At 48.6% G+C, this 21,585-nt stretch overlaps 1 protein-coding gene across 3 annotated transcripts in view; it reads left to right on the top strand.

Annotated features, from left to right (window-relative positions):
* Window positions 1-1,082: 1,082 nt before the first annotated feature.
* The window catches only part of XIRP1 (xin actin binding repeat containing 1), a 36,058-nt gene continuing 15,555 nt past the window's right edge, over window positions 1,083-21,585 (top strand). Inside the window, exons 1-4 of one of the 3 annotated variants that reach the window (XM_085563172.1) lie at window positions 1,083-1,225; window positions 2,432-2,486; window positions 4,453-4,860; window positions 5,615-5,696. In XM_085563172.1, the coding sequence (XP_085419298.1) occupies window positions 1,098-1,225; window positions 2,432-2,486; window positions 4,453-4,860; window positions 5,615-5,696 (673 nt within the window). In that variant the 5' untranslated portion in view covers window positions 1,083-1,097. Of the gene's footprint in view, window positions 1,226-2,431; window positions 2,487-4,452; window positions 4,861-5,614; window positions 5,697-13,649; window positions 13,830-13,858; window positions 19,189-21,585 lie in introns of those variants that run through there. The other 2 variants (XM_021555281.2, XM_085563163.1) reach the window with 2 other exon arrangements.

Below are 21,585 nucleotides of genomic sequence, written 5' to 3'. Positions count from 1 at the left end.
AACTGTGGGAGGTGGGAGCCTGTGATCTGACAGATCTGTCTCTCCTCTAACACCATGGGAAATGGCCTGGAAAACAAAAAATAGAACAAAAAAAAAAAATTTAAAGCAACTAGTGAGAGAGGTATTTCCCTCCCTCTGGTCTTTATTTTAGATGTCTTAACAGGCATAAGAAGGGTAGCAGATATTCACAAGTTGCTGAATTATATCCTTATCTCCCCTAAAATCTGTCTCTTTTGACTTCGTCTGGAAGTGGACACCCAAACATGGGTGGACAATGACTGCACACTGAATAATATTCAGGCCAGAGCCACAGAAACTGCTGATGAAACATTTTTTTACGAGCAACATGGCTTTTAGAACAAATACTTTCAAAATGTAAATACAAGTACTTCATAATCCCATAGTTCAAATGTCTGTGTCAGTAATTAAAAAGCAATTACATATAACTTGTAGGTCCCCAGAGCTCTGTCTACATTCAGAAAATGAACCCCAGATGACCTAATGTACTTCCAAGTGTCAAATCAGTCACTGCAAATACAATGCCTGAGACTTCTGCCACACATTTTTGAAGTCTGGAAAACAAGAACATTTTTGGCAGAAGAGGCCAAGGGGTTCTTAAGTCTCCAGTAACTGTCTGAATCCAGAGCTGCTTCAGGTCTATGTGACACTGGAAACATCAGAAAATTTTAACTGGTGATGCATATGCAAATTACATTAAATAACTTTTAAATTATTTAAAGCTAATTTTCTTCACGTCTTTTCCTCCTTCACATCTCTCACTGTCACAGACATGATCTTGGGGTTCTAAGAGAATGAGATAAGTGGTAGACAGAGTAGAAAAGACAATTTCCCTGCATTAAATGTGATTTAGTTTGACTTGTGTCTGCTTTAACCCCATTTTTTTTTCCTAAAGTGAATTTCAGTGGTGAGGTTTGCAGATGGATCCGTGAAGGCAGCATTTGTTCCACAGCCTTTTACTGATGCCCTGCTCCCTTGAGTGGAAATGGACACACCAATTTTTTGCCTCTTTTCCCTGAGTCTTCACATCCAGCACCATAACCTTTGCTCTCTTGTTTCAATGGCAGCAGACAGAAAACATGGAAAAAGCTGAGAAGCTGAGGCCAGCTCAGTCCTTCCCTTCCCTGAGCCATTCTCCAAGGAGCAATCCAGAGCTCAGGGCACTTCTGCTGAGGAAAGCTGTGTCCGTCTCAGAACTGGTTGCCAGGTGGGTGATGTTTAACCTGTGGTTGAAGTTCACCTCAGGTCTGAGGGGTTCCAGGGAGGATTCTCAAAATCTCACTCAGATAAGACCTTTCCCAAGCACAGCATCCCAAATTGTCAGGTCTCAAGCGAGAGGCGTGTGCTTTCTGTCACAAGTGCTTCAATCTGTTCCATATTTCCAAATTGTGTCTTGAAAGGCAAGTCCTGATTTAAAATCCAGACACGCTCGACAATCTTCACTAAATAAAATGACACAGAGGAATTTGCCCTTAACCCCAAGGACTGGAGCATTCCCAAGTGGACAATTAAAGTTTTTAATATTGGTGGTTTGTAAGGTGCCACAAGGGAAAAGAGGAAATGCTGGCGAGATGAGCTGATGGGGAGGAAAGAGGGGTATGGGCACTGCATCCCCTCCTGGTTTCCCTCAACTGCCTCTTACCAAAAGGCTCCAGGGAGAGTCACATTTCAGCCCAAGCCTCTTAAGGGCTGATTTCTGTTTTGTTACAACCCATAACTGAGATCAGACCAAAACGCTGCCAAGCGTGAGACAAGATTAGGAACAGAACCCGAAGTGCATCTCCCTCTCTGTAAGAGTGACAGAGCAGCTGTCAAGTCTGTCTCTTGAACTTCCCCGTGGGACAGCTTGGTTCCAAATATCCCAAAATTGGTTAGCTTCCACTGCAAATAGCCATCTCTCTGACAGGGTCTTTGGAGAAAGCTGAGAGTGCACTCCCCAGAGCACAGGAAGGTGTTTTATTCTTCAAAGGTCTCACTCACCACTGGTGTAATATTAGGTCAGGCATCAACTTGATAAATCCTTTTACATTAGGTTAAAGCTGAATAAATCGACCTTCTGGAAAGCCTGGCTTCAGCTCCAAGCTATAAATCAGCAAAGTGCAATAATACACCACGTTCAGGCAATGTAAACCCCCTACACATCCCCCACCAGTGGGGACATGGAGGCTCCAGGGACACTTCTGCATGGAGCTTGAGAGGACAGGGCTCACAATGGCTCTGGCAGTACAGCCCTGAGCTAAAACCAGTCCTCTTTGGGACATTTCTCACCTCTCTGTCACTCTTCCCCTTGGAGTCTGTTGGCTTTGATATTTTCCAGAGGGTAGGGGAAGGCAGAACAAGCCAGTCCACAATATGCAAAAACATATTCAGGCTCAAAAAGGGACTAAGGTGCCACCTCCTGTCTTCCCTGCAGGTACCAGCGCATCCTGAACGGTGAAAAAAACATGACCAAGCAAGAACATGCCAAGGTGAGAGCCAAAGGCTCAGAAATGTTGGTGTGGGTTGTCCTCACAACATAAAGCTGCAGTCCTTGGCAATGAGGGACAAACAAAAACCCAGCATTTTCTGCAAAAAACAGTCCTGACAAACAGGACAGGTCAGACCCAACTGCCTCTTAGTATGTACAGATGGACTGGCATACATAAGATGCCCCAGGATGGAAATTTAATGTCTAATATTCAGATTGCTGTGGAGTGAAAAAAATGGTGGAATTAGAGAATAAGAGAAGACAATCAGGAAGTGAAAGACCTGACAGAGGATTTAGTGCTGGCTTGAAAGTCATTAAGGCAGCCAGAGAGCCACACTGGGCTGGCAGGGATGATGCTGGGGCATCTCTGCCCTTCTGCACCACCAACTAGAGGTTTTTTGATGCTGCCCTCTGTGCTTGTTTCACTTCTGCCATTCTACAACACCATTCTAGCACTTTCTTGGTGTTTTTTACTGTAATGGGACTTACACATCAAGTTCATGGGTAGATTTTACATTTAGGGGTCTGCAGTTCAGGATCTTAAATGGAATTTCCCCCAGCCAGAAGCTGTGACTACTGTTCTCACATCGTGGCAAGGGACACCTCCCACCTGCCAGTGTTCCTCATATTTTGAGTGCAAATTCACTGGCATAATGTGCAGTTCTCAGCTCTGTGTTTGCTCATTTGACCCTGCTTTGTGATAAGGGGCCTCTTACAACCTGGAATAAAAAGGAGAAGATAACACACCGGAAGCCAGATATTCTGGACTTTATCCAGCTTTTCTGCCAAAAATTGGAGTGATTCCCACTGGCTACAGAAAGATGAATTCCACCTAATTAAACAAAAGGCAGAATCTGAAAATTTTTATTTTCAGTTCAGGTTTCTAAGAAGAAGCTGCAAATTTCTTATTAAATAATAGAGAAGGGGATTTTCTCCTGTTTGGAAACACATTTTCATAGAGTAGGAGGATGGATATGGGAATAAAGCAATGATCCAAGAGAAGAGACAATCACTGTCCATATTTTTTTTACACCAAGGCTCTCTTGAATGTTCATGGACAAGTCAGGAAGGTCCACCAGAAACAGGCAGGACAGAAAATTCAACACTTCAAAAACAAGCTATTGTGTCCTTAACATTCATTTCAGAGAACATAGAAAGTGGTGGGGTACTCTTTCATTCCACAAAGTTAGAAAATCAACTAGAAAATCAATAAGAAATCAATTATAAAATCAAGATATGATGCTTGAAGTAGAAGAGCAGGAAGGAAAAAATTCACATGGTTTATTATTGAAATTATATAAGAACCTATTTCAATGGTTTGGGGTTTGTGGGAATCCAGGGCTTCCCTCTGGCTGCCCTGGCAGGTCTGGGACCCTGGCAGGGGTCAGGAACCCCCCTGGACAGAGCCCCCAGAGACACTGTCTGTGATCTCTGTCCATGCAAAAGAGTTTTCAATCTTACAGGGTGAATTACCAGCTCTAAGTGTTTGATATAAGTAATAATTAAGTGTGGCATGGGTACAAAAGTAAAATTTTAGGTTTCTAGATAAGAGGTCCAAAGGGGACAAGATGGAGGAAATTGGGTGTGCCTTGTCCTTTTCCTCCTTCTTCATGCCCTCCATGTGTCACTGTGGTGTTGGCATTTTTCTGTTGGTTCAGGCTGGGGACACACTGTCCAACGTAGGTGACAGATATTGGCACGTTACTGTAAATCCAGCCCAGGGAGTTTCTGGTATTTAATGTTTGTCACATCCCACTGAGGGCAGAGCCCCACACGCTGCCCTGCAGGACAGAGCTGGCCAGGGCAGCAGAACATGTTAGAGATAAACAGAATAAACAACCTTGAAACCAGCACAGACCAATTATGGCTTCTGCTTTGGCAGGGGGCTGACAGACAGAGACTTTCTACAATCCTGGGATCATCAATACCTCATATTCCAACAGGGTTGTTGTTTTTTTGTTTTTTAGCTCATGGAAGCAAGATATCCATCACACAACGATGCCATTCCAGTGGGGAAAAACTGTGCCTTTCCTCAAAGTCATCCCTGTGCTATGTGCCCAAGCAAGCCCATGGAGGGTGTTCCCATCCCTAAGACTGGTGCTCCAGCAAGGAATTTCCGAGGACTCCTGGCCAGCTCTGCCACCCCTAAAATCACCCCACGCTGTGAGAGCTCACCCTGTGCTCCACTGGAGGCACCATCTCCCAAAGGCCCTTTGAGGAAGAGGGATCACAGCAGCATCCTGACAACAATCCAGCCCCTGAGCTTGGAGAGCAAACCCCTCCAAGCCCCAGCCTTCCTGTCCCCTCTCCAGAGCATCCAGAGGAAGGCACGATGGAGTCCTGCCACCACCACAGGGAGGGAATCTGCTGCAAAGGTCAGTAGATGCTCTTCTTCAAAAGGTCCTGGAAATACTTTTTATCCTGATAAATTCCTGGACTTCGTGGTGGTGATTCATCACCCACTGATGTCAATTCCTAGGCACAAGGGACAGGTTTCCCTGTGGATGTTTATGTCTAGTGCCATCCAGCCCTGGGTGATTTAGTGCCACCAGGGGTAGAGTCAGATGTTAATAAACTGTTCCTCGTGATCTTCCTCTTCCTGGAGGGAAGGAGTTGATAGGAATTGTCAGCCTGGAGAGAGACCTACATCCAGAAAACACAGGAAAGTCTATCAACCGTGTTGTATAATGTGGAATATTAATTATGGATGAGATGCTATCAGAAATTATCTTGTCCATCTCTTTGCTGTATGATATCAGCCCATGTGAGGGACTGGTCCTTCATTGGGGATACAGCAAAGGGCAACACCTGCCACTACTGGGTTTGAGACACAAAAGTCATTGTGGGAGTTGGTAAAGGAAATGGATGGATAATTCTGTCTCAGAAATAAAAGCCAAGTAAGGAAAATACCACTTAGCTCTGGAAATGAGGCAGAGCATCAAGAAACTGTGAAGCACTGCCTTAGGAGAGGATAGAGCAAATCCAAGGCTGGGTATTGCAGGAACAAAAAGCCACCTTTGTCTCTGGAAAGACTCTGGTACTGTCACTTTCCCCACACTGGGTCTTTGTGCAGTTCTTCTCCTCTATTTATGGGAATTTACCTGTTTCCCTGCTGTTGTTCCCACACAGGAAGGGAAGCAGTCCTGGGACAGCAAGGGGATCATCTCCTCAGTGCCAGATCCAGCTGATGACTCAGCCACGAGCAGAAGCTGTGAGTTGGATTTATTTTGGTTTCCAGGAATCATTGCTAACCTGTTTCCCCCTCCTGAGATGCAGCTGGGAAGGCTCTGCTTGGTCCTTACATGGAGCTTTGTCTCCCACAGCAGACACTTGTAGGAACCGAGGACTTCCCTCTGGCTGCCATGGAAGGTCTGGGACCCTGGCAGGGGTCAGGAACCCCCCTGGACAGAGCCCCCAGAGACACTGGCTGTGATCTCTGTCCATGGAAAAGAGTTTGCAATCTTACAGCATGAATTACCAGCTCTGAGTGTTTGATATACGTAATAATTAAGTGTGGCATGGGTGCAAAAGTAAAATTTTAGGATTCTAGATAAGGGTTCCAAAGGGGACAAGATGGAGGAAATTGGGTGTGTCTTGTCCTTTTCCTCCTTCTTCATGCCCCCCATGTTTCACTGTGGTGTTGGCATTTTTCTGTTGGTTCAGGCTGGGGACACACTGTCCAACGTAGGTGACAGATATTGGCACGTTACTGTAAATCCAGCCCAGGGAGTTTCTGGTATTGAATGTTTGTCACATCCCACTGAGGGCAGAGCCCCACACGCTGCCCTGCAGGACAGAGCTGGGCAGGGCAGCAGAACATGTTAGAGATAAACAGAATAAACAACCTGGAAACCAGCACAGACCAATTATGGCTTCTGCTTTGGCAGCGGGGCTGAAAGACAGAGACTTTCTACAATCTCAGGATCATCAATACCACAGATTCTGACAGACACTGACCTGGTGACACTGGCTGGGGACACGTGGGTCCTGCCAGGAGTGGGCATTCAGGGATGTGTCCAAGGATAGGGAGCACAGAGAGCAGAGAAGCCCTTGACTTCAGCCCTGATCATTCCCACTGCACGGAGCTGGCAAATCCCAGCTCAGACAGGCTCTGGGCCAGTGATGAGCCCACAGAGCCCTGCTGGCTCTGCCTGTGCTGCTATCCCAGCACTTAAAAATAGCTGCTATTAAATACCAAGGAAGAAATACATCCATGTTTAGTTTGGGATGAGTAATATCCCCCTGCACCTCAGCCTCGAGGAGAGGAAGAGGGAGAGGTTCCTTTGTACCTAACTAAGGAGCCTTGGCTGGGCTCCTTTTTGAATTTGGCAGCAGTGGTGTATCAGAGAGAGTCATCCTTGGCTTAAGATAGGGCATGTAAGTGATCCCTAATGTTATGATATCATCGGGACAAAGCAGGTCAGGGATATTTCAAGGCAAGAGGCATCTGTCAAGAGTGAAAAATCCAAGCATGGGAAAGAGTAGAATTTTACCAAACTTTGCTGTTTGACTTGGTGCTGAAAAAAAAACAGGTCTCCAAAAAAATCCCATCATGTCTGGATTAGAAACCATTGGACCATTCCAGGATTTTTGGCCCTGGATCAGGAATCTAGGGACCCCTTAAACCATGTATTTAGGATTTGTTCTTTTTTCTTTCCATTTCTTTCTTGCCTTTCACACAAGAGGGGGAAAAAGGATCACACACTGCCTGGATTTGAGACCCTGTATTTAATTACCCAACTGCATGGGAAAAGAAGTCTCACATGAGCACACAATGATGGAGTTTTCCACAGCATTGCTGGGTTTCCACAGCATTGATGGGATTTTTTTTTAGTACCAGAGCACATGATGTCACCAGGCTATCTAGCTCAACGCTGTCACAGATTTGTGTGCTTTTTCCAGTGCCAGGAATGTTTTTTCCCTGGCTGGCCAGGGGTGAATCATGGCCTATCTTAGAGCCTTACACCACTCCCCAGCCCCTGACTCAAAGGCCTGGTAATAGCCATGGCTTTGTGTGGTCGTGCTTCATTGGAAGGGTTTTGTGTGAGTTCCTTCTGGGGAGGCAATTCCATCCAGGGAGCTGGGAATGCCACTGAGGTGGGTGCTGGATTTGCTCAGAGACAGGAGTTGTAATGCATCCTAAAAAAGTCCAGGAGACAGCTGTCCCAAATCTCTCCAGGACAAGACACATCCAGTGTCAGAATCTGAGGTATTGATGATCCTGAGATTGTAGAAAGTCTCTGTCTTTCAGCCCTGCTGCCAAAGCAGAAGCCATAATGGGTCTGTGCTGGTTTCCAGGTTGTTTATTCTGTTTATCTCTAACATGTTCTGCTGCCCTGCCCAGCTCTGTCCTGCAGGGCAGCGTGTGGGGCTCTGCCCTCAGTGGGATGTGACAAACATTAAATACCAGAAACTCCCTGGGCTGGATTTACAAGAACGTGCCAATATCTGTCACCTACGTTGGACAGTGTGTCCCCAGCCTGAACCAACAGAAAAATGCCAACACCACAGTGAGACATGGAGGGCATGAAGAAGGAGAAAAAGGACAAGACACACCCAATTTCCTTCATCTTGTCCCCTTTGGACCCCTCATCTAGAATCCTAAAATTTTACTTTTGCACCCGTGCCACACTTAATTATTACTTATATCAAACCCTCAGAGCTTGTAATTCATCCTGTAAGATTGAAAACTCTTTTGCATGGACAGAGATCACAGACAGTGTCTCTGGGGGCTCTGTCCAGGGGGGTTCCTGACTCCTGCCAGGGTCCCAGACCTGCCAGGGCAGCCAGAGGAAAGCCCTGGATTCCCACAGTCCAAGGCTGTACTTGTGCTCTGTCATTCCCATGGAGCCAGAGGTGCTGGAGTTCCACGAGCCCCAGCAGTGACCAGGGCAGATCTTCCATGGCAGCCTCCTCACCACCCAACAGGGACAGCCCCATTCCTGAGGGATGAGGAGGGGACACCCCTGATTTGGGATGGGGAAAGCAGTGTTGAGTGGTTTGAATCCACACAACAACACAAGCTAAGCACAAACTACAGTTCTCAGGGGCTGGGGTGTCTGGTATGGAGGGCAACAGCTTGGCAGTGTGTGAGTTTGAGGGTTCCACACTGAGCAACTCCCTGAGGGCTCCCCTGGCAGGAGGAAACTCTCCTGAAGAAGTTTTTTGCCAGGAAAAGCAGACACACAGGACTTTCTTGGTCTTCAAGCTCTTGTTTTATTGTTAGATTTCAGCACACTGTCTGCATCCAGACATTGTATGCAGGAAAACAGCCCAAAAATGGCCATCAACCTCATGTTGCAAGGGCTTTTAAGTCTAGTCAAAAACTAGACTATCCAATTAAGAAGTGACACCTAGATTATTTCCCTTTCTTACCCAATAACTGACCCCTAAAGACCTGCAATGCGGATTTTTCTGCCCAATTACAAGATACCACCCAAACCCAAGAAGAAAGAAGAGAGAAGAAAGGAACTCGAGACAACACCCTATATCCTCCATTTTGTACCCATCTATAACATACTAAAAATCCTAAAACCTAAATTTCTCACCCATGTGACATACTCCAGTACTCTCTACAATCTCTACAATCTATTTCATGCTTTTGTGGTCTCTAGTTTACTTTGAGGCTTAGGAGGCCTTGTCCATGAATGAGGGTCAAAGTCAGTGTTTTCCTGGGAGTCAGAGCACCCCAGGGCAGACAGGGGGATATTCCTCTTGCCCCAGGTTCCCAGAGCAGTGCTCAGGACAGCTCTGCTGGCTGGAGCTGGGATTATCAGCAATCACACCTCAGTCTGGAGCTGAATATCTGCACAGTCAAAGCATCAGTGGCTGCATCTCTTTCCAGGCACAGCCACTCCTGAGACACTGCTGCAGGCCTGAGCAGTGCTCTGGGGGATGGTTTTTACACCCCTTGGAAAAGTACATTCCCAGGCAGCCAAACCAGCTGGGCTGTGTGCCCCTGGTCACGCTGGTGATATCAGATGATCTGGAGGAAGCTGCCACCAAGGACGTCACCAAGTCACTGATTAAAGAGGTCCAAGTGGCCACAGTCTGCAAGAATGAGATTAAACTGAGCACTGGACGACTTACACAGCAGAACAAAATTCTTCCCAGGAAGGAAGACAGCAAACCAAGGAACCATTTTTCCCAAAGGGAAATAATTGAAAGCTTGAGTCCTTTAATATTCGAAAGGAGAAGGCAGCAGCTAATTTTATTGCAGGTAGAAACTTTTGAGTACTCTGGATTTAAAAACCAACAACTTCTAGATGAATTTTGGCAATCAGAGAGAGGGAATTGTGGCCAGGGAAGAGAGGATAGGGACATGCACACAGGTTTGTGTGTGTGTGTATTAACACTGCTCCATTATCCAGGGCTGAAGGGCACACAGGGATGTTACCTCGGTGCAGAGCAAAGATGAAACAGGAGCCCGAGGTGGCTGCAAATTACAGAGCATCCAGGCAGCCTCAAAACCACCTGCAAACCCCTGCTCCTGATTCTATTCTATTCTATTCTATTCTATTCTATTCTATTCTATTCTATTCTATTCTATTCTATTCTATTCTATTCTATTCTATTCATTTCGACCTCTACACGAGGGGAATTTTCAAAGCAAGGAGAGGAGGCGCGGGAGAGGACAGGAAGCAGGGGGGCTCCCCCATCCCGCCCGCAGGGAGACTCGGGTTTGGTTCAAGGGTTTGCTGAACAGGGGAGGCTTCATCCCCTGCTGGCTGCAGCACCCGCACGCTCTGCTGCGAGGGGGTGCGGTGCCATCTAGCGACACTTCCATCCCAAAATCCGGCTCCGCAAGGATGCTCCGGACACTGCGTCCCTTCCCTCCCAAAATCCGGCTCCGCAAGGATACTCCGGACACTGCGTCCCTTCCCTCCCAAAATCCGGCTCCGCAAGGATGCTCCGGACACTGCGTTCCTTCCCTCCCAAACTCAGACTCCTCAAGGATGCTCCGGACACTGCGTCCCTTCCCTCCCAAAATCCGGCTCCTCAAGGATGCTCCGGACACTGCGTCCCTTCCCTCCCAAAATCCGGCTCCTCAAGGATGCTCCGGACACTGCGTCCCTTCCCTCCCAAAATCCGGCTCCGCAAGGATGCTCCGGACGCTGCGTCCCAGCCCCAGCGCTGGGGGAGGCTGCCACCCTCCCTCTCGCCGTGCCCCGGGGCTTTGAGCCATCATTCTGCCGTCCCCACCATGCTGCTCAGCAGATGGGCTCGGCAGAACATCGCCAGTGAACTGGAAAGGTCTGAAAGGCGGGGGGGGAAATGCTGATTTAAGGTAAAAGGATGTGCTCGTGGCAGAGACGGCTCCGAGTTCAAGGAAGCGCCGGCACTTGCCGTGATAGAGGCTCGTACAATCAAAATTATCCGTAAAAGCTCATTTCCCTTCCAGCAGGTGCTTTTCATGGGCATGAGAAGCAGGAGCTGAATGTCAGGACTCCTGTAAGTGGCCAATGTGTGCAGCCCTCGCTGCTTTGTGCCTCTGCAACTCAGGCAGGAGGGAAATTTGGGGTTTAAGCATCTTGTGCCCCGACTCAAACAGCTCATGTCACAGAAAGAAGGGGCAGCAGGACGTGTCACCCATCCCCTGTCAGCTCTCCCAGCCCCTGTGATCAACTGGGAAGCAGGGATCACAGGCATTTTTTGGGCAGGCTGCCATGGGAGCACAGAGTAGTTCCCAGGGATTCTTGGAGGGCAGGGCAGGAATCAGCCTCTGCTGATCAGCCCGGCTGAGATCTGCCAACAATCAAAGCAGACAAGCTTGTGCCTCCTAATTGGCTTTTCCTGCAAGCCCCGGGCTCTGCTTTCACTCAGTCTAACCTAAGGAGCCTTTCCCTTGCTAAGACCCTCCTGCCTTCTTCACTGGGCTTCCAGCAAGAGCCACCCCATCTCAGCCAAGAGCTCAGGGCTGCCCTCTGCTCCACACCCTGGGGCTGCTGATCTGCCCCCTGACACACTCAGTGCCTCCCAGAAAACCCCAGTGCCTCCATGATTTATTTTTTCTCATTTCCTGCCTTCTAATTAGCTGCTGTCTTTCAGACAGGAGGACAAAACCCTTTCCCCAGGAGCTGTGCAGAGCTGCCAGGTAGCTCAGATCTCTCAGGGCTGCAGGAGAGGCTTGCAGGGGCACTGATGGAGGTCCCAGCCCAGAGCAGAGCAGGTCCCTCACCCAGGGATGGAGAGGGACAGCAGAGTGTGAACAGGCAGCCATGTGTGCAGACAGGACACACAGATGTTGCAGATGAGAGCAGAGCTCCCCACAAATACACCCTGTGTGCTCCTGCCAGGCCCAGGCAGCCCCTGACACACAAATACCCACTGCCAGCTGCTGACTGAGCTGATCTGCTCTGCCCTTTGCCTCCTGCATTTATGTCCCTCCATCCACACGGAATAAATAAGATATCTGAGTTCCCAGCATGCTGCTGTGTTTGCAGACACCACTGCCACCCCCTTGGTGCTACCTGGTGCTTGCTGACAGCCCCTGCCATCCCCATCACCTGGCTGGCCATCAAGGAGCTGCCTATCACCCTCCTGGCAGCTCTTTTTCTCATCCTTATTTATGGAAGGAAGCAACAAAGAAGCCAGAGAACATCAGAAGGAGGGGTGATGATCTGCAGAGGCACAAGGGGTAACACAGACAGCAGGAGAGCAACTCATGGCCCTGCAGGATGGGTAAAGAAACTGGGCTGTGGTAGAGAGGAGCTGGGCTCTGCCAGGAGCCTCAGTGGAAACAGATGTTCATCTGCAGCTGGACAGGCAGGGATGGGGTGGGATGTTGGCAAGGAAACCACACCTCACGCTGAGCTGCAGCCTGGGTGCTGTGTGCTATCCTCTCCTGGTACCTGCAGACCCACAGGGACAAGAGAGGGACAGCAGCCCCTCCAAACACCCCAGGAAAAGTCCAGCAAAACTACTCAGAAGTGCATGGAAAAACTTAAACATCTCAGTGCTTAAAGTGTGCATATAAAATGAGGGAAAGGAACCTTTTACATGGGAACATAGTGAGAGGATAAGGGGGAATTATTTAAAACTAAAAGAGGAGAGACTTAGATTAGATGTTAGGGGAAAAAACCTTTACTCAGAGGGTAGGGAGGCATTGAAATGGATTGCCCAGAGAAGTTGTAGATGGTCTAGTGGAAGATGTCTCAGTCCATGGCAGGGAACTGGATGATTTTTAATGTCCCTTCCAACACAAACCACTCTGGGATTCTGTGAAACTGGAAAATCAGCATCAGTTGCTTGGCCCTTGGCAACAAAGAGCAAGGAGTGTTTTATCTCAGGTGATGGGGACTTCTGGAATGGCACAGCCAACCCACATCTTCCATTGCCATGGGGTGGTGTTCTCAGATATGCACTCTCTAAAGGTGCCAGAAAAACAAACCCAAGAGAGAACAGCTGGGCACATCAGTCAAATTATATCCCAGCCTCCTAAAGCTGGACTCTGAGAGCCACCCCCAGAGCCTTTGGTTATGTTTGTATTTGTGAATTAGGCAGGATCACCAGCTCTGGCACAGAGTTTTACCCACTATTAACATGCTAAAATAGTACCTTTTGCCCAGCTGAACTTTCAGGGCATCGAGAGTCCTCCAGATTTGAGTGCTTTATTATTTGAGTGCTTTATTATCCCTCTCCAAACTCTTCCCAGAGCAGTTTCTTGTGACACCACATTGCTGCAATGATAGGAGCAATTCCCAGCTTCCCATAAAGCAGGCAGAGTGGCTGCCCTTCTTTAGTCACTTTCCCAGAGAAATTTTTTTCATTCTTACCTCTAAAATACTGGAACTGATGAGGAAATAGGGAACCAGAAAATGGAGGTATTACCTCTCACCTTCCCAGCATTTCTCTCAAAACTTTGGCTGTGGCCAGAGGTGACAGGGGGGCCTGGCTGTGAGGATCACAGCCTGAGGACATGACAGTGAGTCAGGGAAATGCCTCTTCCCCATGGCACCACTGCCTGGATGCATCCCCACCCCGTGCCAGCTTACACCAGGGGTATTTTGAATGAATAAATTCTGAAAAGAAGCCAGGCCCCAGCCTTTCCTAACCCCTGTAGGATTGCTGGGACTCATGATTGACTCAGCCTGGTGGAAGAGCAATTCCACTGTTCCCTAAAAATAGACCAAGTGGTTCATCCTCTCAACATAGCCCAGCACCCTGAGATAAAACCAGCTGCCAGAGACCACTGGGAGGCAGTGAACAGGACTGAGGGTGTGGGGTGTGGAGCAGGGCTCCTTTTGGGATACACAAAGGGCTGCCTGGCCCTGGGTTTCACACAGATTTTCCTCTGGGGCTGTCTGAGACGTGACTCACCTGCTGGGACTACAGAGACCTCCCTGTAAGTAATTTTGGGGTAGATTAAAATGGGGTAAAGTGTTGCATGAATATAAACCTCAGACTGATCCTAAAAGGCAGGGCAAAGGAGGATGCTTAGTGTTTCATGCTATGAAAGCCATGGATTTTATCCTGTTCTGTGGCAGGTGTGTTCCATGTAGACTGACTTTGCTTTGGTTCAATACCATGGTTTGGGGCACCTGGGTGTGTTCTAGACAGAACTAGAGCATTGTAGTGCTTTTCTGTAGCTGTTTTCTATAGTTCTTTTCACTGCTTTTCTTCTGTCCTAAAATACTGAAAATCCCAGCTTTGAACTTAAATTCATGGGGATAGATCTTAATGTCTACTCTCTCCCCCCAAAAATACTGTTATTTATGATTACTCTGACCACTCTGAGCACAAATAGGGGAAAGAATCTGTATGGGATCCAGTTGAGCCAGAGGGATACTGGGGGTGGAAGGGACACCTTCCAGACCCGAATCCTGTTCAGGACTAGTAGTGGGTAGGCAGCAAAATGTGAATATTCAGAAGGAAATGGGCTTTGCTTCATCTGACATCCCTATGGAAAAGGAGACAGGGGGGATTGGTTAAGAAGGGAATTTCTTTCCCTCTTTCTTCAATCCCCATCTCCACAGAGGGTTGAAAAATGTGTTTGTGACCCTAAGCCAAACAAAGGGCTTCAGGAGCCTGTGGGGTCAGCAGCATTAATGTGGCCATACCCCACTCCCTGTTTGTGCTCACATGTGTGGAAGGACACTCCAAAATTCTGTGTCACTCTAAGATGGAGCAGAAATGTTCCCCTGTGTGTGCATGTGTGTGTCTCCCACCCAATTATCCATTTTCCTTTTGGCTCTAAGGGCTGTCTCGTGCTCACCAGGAGAGCCAGGACTTCAGGTCCAGCCCTGGGGAGGCCCTCAGTCACTGTGGCAAGGGCCTGACCTCAGCTGAAAGCAGCATTTTTCTCAGCTCATGTGTTTGTCCATGGCCAATATTTCCTTCTGAGATTCATGTCTGGCTGATGGCTGTGAGAATAACAGAAATTCTGTAGCTTTCCCCACATCCCTCCAGGCCTCCAGTTAACATCCAAATCTTTGTATTTAAAAAAAAAATAAAAAAAAAAAAGTGAAGTACCTTCAGATTTTTGTTAGAAAGAAGGGATTTAGGGAAAGAAAGGTAGAGTTGTCTTCATTTCCCTAAGCCTCAGGTACAGATATCACTTTGTGAGAAGAGGCAAAATATAAAAACCCATACTCTTGTCCATGCAAAGTGGTAAATTATTCACTAGTGGCAAGTAAGGGATTCAGCATGGGTGGAAATTTGTAGGAACATCTTGCAAAGGCAGTTTTCAGCCCTTGAATAGACTCAGTATTTTACAGGATACAAAAGCTTCTTTTTGGGGGGAATCCAGCAAGGATGCCCTGAACCTATAACTAAGAGGGAGAAAATCCTTCTTTAGCACTGGTGAAAGTCCCAGGACTGGGTCTGAACAGAGTAGTAGGAATCTTTCCTTGAAGTACTCTGCCTTACTGGTATCTTCCACTTTCAAGCAAACCATATCTCTTCCACACCCTTGCTGGCAATTTGCCTCACTCAGAAACAAATGGAAATTCCTGGGAATCTCAGTAGCTACAAGTGATTTTGGGGTTTTCTCTGTAAAGGATACTGCCAGATTGGTTTGGAGTGGGACTCTTTGGCCCAAACCAGTATTCAGTTTGCTTGGCTGCGATACAGAGCCAACAGCAGCATGGAAACACCAGGACAGGAATAGAAAGGCAAGGCAGGGCCTTGCAGCTCCCCAGGGCACGTGGCATCCCTGCAATGCCCCCACGTAAACACCGTGGCATGGCACAGAAATGCTGAGACAGGCACAGCCCCCATCCCAGCTGGGCCCTGCATCCCAGGCAGGGTCTGCGCCTGGGGATGCTCACGGGGCTCTGCACACACATTCCCAAAGTTTCTCTTCAGAGGGCTTCCCTTAAAAGGTCTGGTATTTGTGGCATGCCAAGAAGCCCTCTCCCCAGGCTGAGGCTATTCCAGTGGGGAGCTGGGTGTTGCTTTTCCTGGGGAAAGGGGGTTTAGAGGGAGGGAAGTGCTGTTGTGAATGGCCATCTGAACTCCGGGCTGTAGAGGCTGAGATGCTGTGCTGCAGGAGGGAAAAGATCCCAGGAGAGGGGTTAGGGATAAAAGTGCTGATGATGGGATGGAGGAGACAGAGAAGCAGGGGAATGGATGTCAAGCAGGGGTGTTTATCACCATTCCAGTGGAAAAGCCCCTCTGTGAATAGCAGATCAAGAGTCACTGGAGGGTACAAGAATGAGCAGGGCGTGATCCATGATGTGCTGGACACCCGCAGTGACACACAGCCAGGGACAGTCACTAAACATCCACTCGGCCTTGATTAACCCTTTATTAACTTAATAGAGGGACACAGGGAACGAGGCAATGCCCGAGGCACAGTTGGGGCTGCACCCACCTCCTCCAGGCCCGTAGTACCCAAACCTTGGGGTGATGCTGGAGCCCTCCCTAGGGAAAGACAAGCTGGCAGCAGTTGGCCCACGTCCCCAAACAGCAATGCCACTCACAGCTGTCTCTCAGCAGAGCTTCTTGGCATTTTTTTGGTGCCCAGAATAGGGTCCTCCACATTCCTGGATTTTTGCAAAGCCCAGAAATAGCCCTGAGCTGCCTTGGGGCAGATACTCAGCTCCGCCTGAGGCTAAATTTTCCCGACTCTTCTCAGAAGCTCTTTAAATTGCCTGGCAGGTCATGGTGCTGCTCCTGCAAAGGACATTCCAGCTGATACCAAAGAGCCAAAAACATTTGCAGAAGTGACCAAATATCATGAACCTTCAATTTGGAGGTGCTGGAAATTGAAAGAGATCTGATTTTGCAAATCAAGGGCAGGAAACAAAACATTGCTCAATAGATGTTTTTCCCTTCACCCCCTCCCACCCACTCAGATTTGCAAATGCAACTTTATACAAATGCAAAACATTAATTATTTTACTAAAATTAGTGGACAATTCCTAGAAGTGTGAAATTATAATTTATATCTTATTTCCTCTTCAACACAGCTGGTCTTTAGTTACATTATTTTATTTTACCTCTTTGCCTAGCACCTTCTGTTTCTGGTGCTTTTCTTTTCAGCCCATTTCCTGCCCCAGAAATCACCTATTAACTTTCTGTACCAGAGCCTCTAATAATTGCAAGATACATCTTGCAAGCAGGGAAAAGTCTCTCTTAAACCCTTTCAAAGGGGAATAATTTCTATTTATTTGTTATGTGGTTAGTCATTACATTTATGTTCTATACCAGCAGGGCTCCCAACCTCCAAATCAGGGATCTATTGTATGTGATGCTGGACAAATTTATTTGAAAGGACAAGGTGGGCTCATGAAAGTTTGGAATCAGAAAAAAAAACCTTGTTAGGTTGTATTATTTTTATTAATCATCCAGCTGTAACCAGTGCTGTTGTAATATCTGAGTTGGTGGGTGAGCATGAGAAAATCTCAGTAATTTACTTTTAGAGGTCAATTCCTAGCCCATATAGTTATAACAGGTACTCTTTTACCAAAACAGTAAAAAAACACATGAATTCTATGTAAAAAAGAACACGTTTACAATTGCCACTCTAGCACACAATGGGCTGATCCACGGCAGAAAGAAAAAGCTTGAATTTCAAACATTCACAGTCCTTTGTAGGAGTGAAAATGAGAGAAAGCACTGTGGTTTGAAAAGAGAACAAAGTGTGATCCGGGCATCAGGAGGGATCACCCGTGAGGGTGTGCAGAGTGTTTGGAGCATGACTGGTCCTCAGTCTTTGCTAGATTCTAAAATCCCATCCATGCTCCCTGTTGCATCTTTGTCCCACCTTTGTTTCCCCTTCCTTCAGAAAAAAACAGATGGCATTTTAACATTCCCCAAAGCCTCATGAGGGCAATGAGGAACAGATGCCCACATCCTTTCTGTCCCAGAGCTATCCTTCCCTGCCCACCCATCACTGAAGCATCCCAGAACCACTCACCACTTCAGCAGCCTCCAAAGTGGGGCAGCAGGGAGCCTGTCCTGCTTCCCACACCTCCCTCAGAATGTGTCCCCTCTGGCAGAGCTTCTCTGGGGACCAGGGCTGATGGCAGAGGGGTTAGGGCAGAGATTTAAACCTTTCCCCACTGGCTGAGCACCCCCAATGGGCTGCCTGGCTTCTGGATTAAGCAGCAGCACTGATTTCCCTGCCAGCTTTTATGGGTGCTCACCCATCTGTGCAAATTCCCCCAGCCCAGCCACGGAGCTATGCTGGTATTTAGGAGTCACTTGTGTCAGGGAACTGATTCCCTGGGGGGAAAACCTAGGAGATGTGATTCTGCACATGGAGCTGCCACCTCCAAGGGCAGAGGCACTTAGAAATGGGGCCACATCTGCTGGGATGTGCTTCCAGCTTTGGGACAGCTCAGTGAGCTGCTAATGTTTCACTGGGATGGACAGCAGGGACAAGCAGGGGGTACTGGGGACATGTCCAGTCACACAGGGGTGTCACACACTCTTGGGTCAGGAGGCTGAATTGCTAGTGACTGTCTGATGGGAGTAACTCATGGCTGATCCCAGGCAGGGGGGAATACCTGCCCCAAATTCCCAGAGAGCCACAAAGCAGCACTTCCTTGTCAGTTCACCTCCATCCCCTTGGAATGGAAAGTTGCTTTCACAATCTGAGGAAATCACTTTTTTTCCTGTGCTAAGGAACTCCAGGACAGGAGTCCCTTTGCTCCCACTTTCCTCTGAGAATTGGCTTTGGTTCCTGCTCCACGGCATGCACCAAATGTCTCGTGGCACTGGAGGCACGGTGTGGCCAAGGCATGAGGCCACAACACATCAGTGCTGCATGGCACAGGACAGGCCAGGCCCAGCAGCCAGCACAGCAAACCCAAAATCGACCTGCAGAGCAGCCAAGTCAAGCAGACACTGAGCAGAGGATGGAAGATGCCAGATTCGGGAGCAAATGCTCTCTGCAGCACTGCTCCCATCAGTGAGCAATGCAGAGGGGCAGGACCCTGGCAGAACTTGCCCCACAGGTCCATCCCTCTCCCTCTGACCCCCACCAGCCCCGTGCAAGCCCCTCTGACCCCGTTACACAAGCCCCAGCTCCCGGGGCGGCACAAAGGGCTTTGCTTAGCAGCTGTGTTTGCTCAGGGCGGCTGATTTTGGGAGCACAGCTGATGACATGTGGTTGGCCAGGCGACCCAGGAGACTGGTGCTGAGCTTGCAGCTTCCTTTTTTAAGAGGTGACTCAGGCACTGGGTAGCTCAGTGGGGCTGGTGGTGGGAGCCAGGCTGGGCAGGAGTGCCAGCAGCAGAGGTGGTGGACACCGACAGGTGGGTAGCGTTGTTTGTTCCTTGGATAAAGTGGTTTAAATAGAAAGTAGAGTGAGCCAGAGCTGCCCTGGTACTGGTGAGATGGGGTTTTCTCAGGGGAGGAAGGGCTCAGAGGTTTTGTTGGTGATTTGTTTTCCTCTCGTTAGGAGTTGGCTGCCAGGTGTAAGATGATTCTGATTCAAGAGACCTGCATTATCTCCAGCAGGAGACAAAGCAGTTGAGTGATTTATGGGCAATAATTGGAGAGGAAGTGAGTGAACTTTTAGATGAACATTTATTCATCTTCCCCCCCCACCCCCCCGCCATTGCCTTGCCTACTCCCCCTGTGATTAGAAATATCAGTGAGTACAAACGAATACAAGGAATTATTTTCCCCTGTTGCAAATTCCCCTGCCTGCCTGGGGTGTGATTTACGGGGCAGAGGCTGTAAACGAAGCCCGACCTGCACATACACGGGGCACGGGAAGAACTCAAGAAGCCCGACAGCTGCTCCTTATGGGCAGTCCGACCATTGCAACCCCTCACACAAAATGTGCAGATTCATCCGGCGCCAGGCAGTGACACGAAGGACATTTTGCCGACAAACGCCAGCCGGGAGGAGCGCTCCCTGTATCCTTCCCTTGGACAGCAGCGCCGTCGGCCGCGGTGCCAGCCACAGCGTGGGACGGGAGGAGGGGAGCTTCAGGAGATCTTTTCCTCCTATTTTAGCTCGCAGGGGATGCTTTATCGCCCGGGTATCGCGTTTAACACCCCGGGGCGCAGTGGCGCAGTCAATCAGCGCGGGATGCGCCGCTCAGCGCCGCAGCGGAGCCGAGCGCGCCGGCGGAGCCCTTCGGCTCGGCCAGGCAGAAATGCGGAGCCCGGCACCGCTTTCAGACCCGGCTTCCACCCCATACACAACAAATATCACCCGAAGCCCGGCGTGTACAGCGACCTTTAGCTGGGCTCCAGCACCTCCGGCTGGCAACTCCCCGCTCCCTCCCAGGGGATGCTGTGAAGCCGCACCTCGCTCCCGGCTCCCGAGGTGTCCTCGGTGCCACTCGGATGTCGCTATCCGTGCACACATGACAGCTCAGCCCTCTCATTAGCAGAACGAAGTGCTGTTCTTCGGCTCTTATCTATAATTAGCGATTTAGAGGGAGGCAGCAGCCTGTTTCGCCAGGAAGGGAGCAGATTTTTGTGCAAACGCGGAGCCAGCACAGAGGGTTGGAGCAGCCCTTCTCCAAGGCAGGAGGCTTTGTGAGAAGTGATAAGCAAACACAGGGCTGTGCACAGCCTGTGCACTGAAGAAAAAAAAAAAATCAAAAATTAGAAGGGAAGAATAAAAAAAAAATCAAAGAAAACAAGGACAGCCATAAGGGGATGCCTTTGACAAAAGCTTTGTGTCTAATTATATCTATCATTAAAACAAGCCCTGTGGCCTTTCATCCATCCAAGCTAAAGGGTGAAGGAACGGGCAGCACTGACCCTGTGCCACTTCCCACTGCCTGAACTGGAAATCTTCCTTCAGCTGCACTATTTGTTCATGGCTGGAGGGGCACGTTGCTTTTCTTTGTGCAGTATGTGAACCTACAGATAAATTATATCATCTCAGCAGTAATGCCCATAGCCTGGAGTGGGAGGAGACCATCAAACACCACCAGCCCAGCTCATGGACACAGGGATGCTTTTGCTGAGCACTTCTCACCAAAATGGTCAAGCACAGGAACACTTGTGTTAGCCTAGGCAGGGTCCCTGCCTTGCCATGAGGTGCTCCCACCTCCTAGATGTGGTTTTCAAGACAGCCAAGGTCTTGTGTTCATTTTCCCAGCCAGAAAGGCTGAAAATGTGTGCTTGGTTTCCTTTCTACCTTGATGGTTCACTGTGCCCAGTTCTCCCCATTGCTCTTCCTGCGGGACTTAGCCAAATCTCATTACCGTGCAAAGAAGAAACTTGCTGTTTGCCAGAGTGATTTGACTCCTTTTTGCCTTTCCAGTAGGTAACTCAGCAATGTAGGATGAAAGAAAGACAGTCCCAGACAAGATTTTTCAAATTCCTCAAAAAGGAATTTTCTCAAATTCCCCAGAGGTTTCTGCAGTTACTGCAAGGACCCTCCTGATGTCCCTACAACAAAATGGAACACTTTTAAACTAAAAGAGGAGAGATTGAAATCAGATATCAGGAAAAAATCCTTTACTGTGAGGGTAGTGAGAATGGGTTGCCCAAAGAAGTTATGGATGTCCCATTCCTGGAAGTGTTTAACACCACTTGGACAGGGCTCAGAGTAACCTGATTTAGTGAGTGGCATCCCTGCCCATGGCAGGGGGGTTGGAACGAGATTTTCTCCAAAGTTCCTCCCAACACAGACCATTCTAAGATTTCCTAGATGCTGCTCATCTCAAAAATACAGGATCTAGT

The sequence above is a fragment of the Lonchura striata genome, chromosome 2 (assembly GCF_050655825.1).
Source record: "Lonchura striata isolate lonStrDom1 chromosome 2, ASM5065582v1, whole genome shotgun sequence".
Classification (NCBI taxonomy): Eukaryota; Metazoa; Chordata; class Aves; order Passeriformes; family Estrildidae; genus Lonchura; species Lonchura striata.
The sequence above is the reverse complement of the archived record's forward strand: the minus strand, read 5'-3'. Positions and strand labels throughout refer to the sequence as shown.